The sequence below is a fragment of the Aplysia californica genome, unplaced genomic scaffold, assembly GCF_000002075.1.
Source record: "Aplysia californica isolate F4 #8 unplaced genomic scaffold, AplCal3.0 scaffold00613, whole genome shotgun sequence".
Classification (NCBI taxonomy): Eukaryota; Metazoa; Mollusca; class Gastropoda; order Aplysiida; family Aplysiidae; genus Aplysia; species Aplysia californica.
The window spans coordinates 2,111-3,568 of record NW_004797883.1 but is presented as its reverse complement, the minus strand read 5'-3'; the positions used below and the strand labels follow the sequence as shown (position 1 = coordinate 3,568).

At 35.8% G+C, this 1,458-nt stretch overlaps 1 protein-coding gene across 1 annotated transcript; it reads right to left on the bottom strand.

Moving 5' to 3' along the window:
* Nucleotides 1–8: 8 nt before the first annotated feature.
* LOC101852433 lies at nt 9–1,246 on the bottom strand. The gene is made up of 3 exons (XM_013087634.1): nt 1,162–1,246; nt 578–714; nt 9–167 (listed from the first exon to the last, which is right to left on the bottom strand). The coding sequence occupies exons 1-3, from the start codon at nt 1,226–1,228 to the stop codon at nt 36–38; spliced, it is 336 nt and encodes a 111-aa protein (XP_012943088.1). The 5' UTR covers nt 1,229–1,246; the 3' UTR covers nt 9–35.
* Between the last annotated feature and the right edge of the window lie 212 nt (nt 1,247–1,458).

Sequence of the window (1,458 nt, the reverse complement as noted above, 5' to 3'; positions counted from 1 at the left end):
ACGCACACACACAGAATAACTTGCCGTACATTTCATCAACACCATGCTACCAAGCACAACAACGATAACCCACCTGTGCATACTTTAGCCAACACAGTGTCACTTTCTTCAACCAAAATGATCACTGGAATGTCACCACTTGGAATGTCATCATCGCTTGTCAGGTCCTGTACAAGATTATACCAAAAGGAACGAGTTGTGATTAAGTGCCAATTCAGATGCATACTTTTAAAGTCTAAATAACATAAGTGTGTACGTATCCACAAGCTTTGCAACTGAGCAAACATACCTGGGGCACAAAACTGTCTTCTGGAAATACACTACTGGCAAAAACGTTCAAGTTTTTTTTAAAAAGCAAGATGGGTCCAGGATAAAGACATATTTTAATGCACAAGGTGGATGATTGTAAATTCATTACAAGGTGCATTCAATAAAATCGTTTCATACTTAAAGTACAATTTAGAGGTTGAAATGAAAAAAGAAAAGGTAGAGACAAATTTTACCATGTACGCACAGAGAAGAATAATATCAGATTTTAAAGCTTTTGAAGGTCACAAAATGAGATTACGTCACCAACCTCAACGGTAAACAGCTGTTTGTTGTCAGATGGGTTTGATGGATAATCGACCCCCGTGACAGAGGTAAATTTAACGACCACGCGAACTTCTCCAGTAGTTTCAACCTCGTATGCGTACACAACTGCATCTTCTGGAACTGAAAAGTTTAGGGAGACTATTGAGAAACAATGGAAGGTAAAGGTATTCATTTTGTACATGTAATGGTTTTATTTTAAACATTTCACTGGTTTTGTTTGCTTCATCACGTGTAGATCAGAAAGAATTTTGTCACACGCTAAAATTCGCTTAAGGTCTTCAGATTTGAAATTTTGTTTTGTAAGTGTATTTAATAGGTAATAGTAAGATCATGGCTAAAGACTCTGTTCACTTTTTCCTGAACTCTTTAAATTTAACTGTCTGATATCTTCCACTAATATCCTACTCTGTTCAATTGCTATGCAGCAAAGGAAAGTATTTTGCCTTGGGATATGCACCCACGTATTTACAATAAAACTTTATCAAGATTTTTACCCCCTTCACAATTTTATAAAAGAAGGAATGATTACACTTTCTACAAACATACGACAAGGGAAAATAAACTTACGAGGTTCAGCTCCAGCCTCCAATGCACTTGCAACCTCTTCTGGTGATCGATCATCATCTAAAAACATTGGGAAATCAAGAATGGTCAAACAAAGAAGTAGACAATACTCATTAAATAATGTTTCAGCCATACTATGAATCCTAGACATTATGCATTCTTTTACTATTCCCTTCAACCAATTTCCCATCAGTTCCCACTTCAGAAATGCAAAGAGAAATATTACTATTTGCTATGAGATAATGAATAATGATGGTGGCAATTGAACAACTCATTAAGATTCTGCACATTAATTCTATG

Coding starts and splice junctions, on each gene's coding strand:
- LOC101852433 (XM_013087634.1), bottom strand. CDS start 1,228: ATGTTTTTAGATGATGATCGATCACCAGAAGAGGTTGCAAGTGCATTG. Junction 715..1,161: donor GGAGGCTGGAGCTGAACCTC/GTAAGTTTATTT, acceptor TAAACTTTTCAG/TTCCAGAAGATGCAGTTGTG. Junction 168..577: donor AACAGCTGTTTACCGTTGAG/GTTGGTGACGTA, acceptor AATCTTGTACAG/GACCTGACAAGCGATGATGA.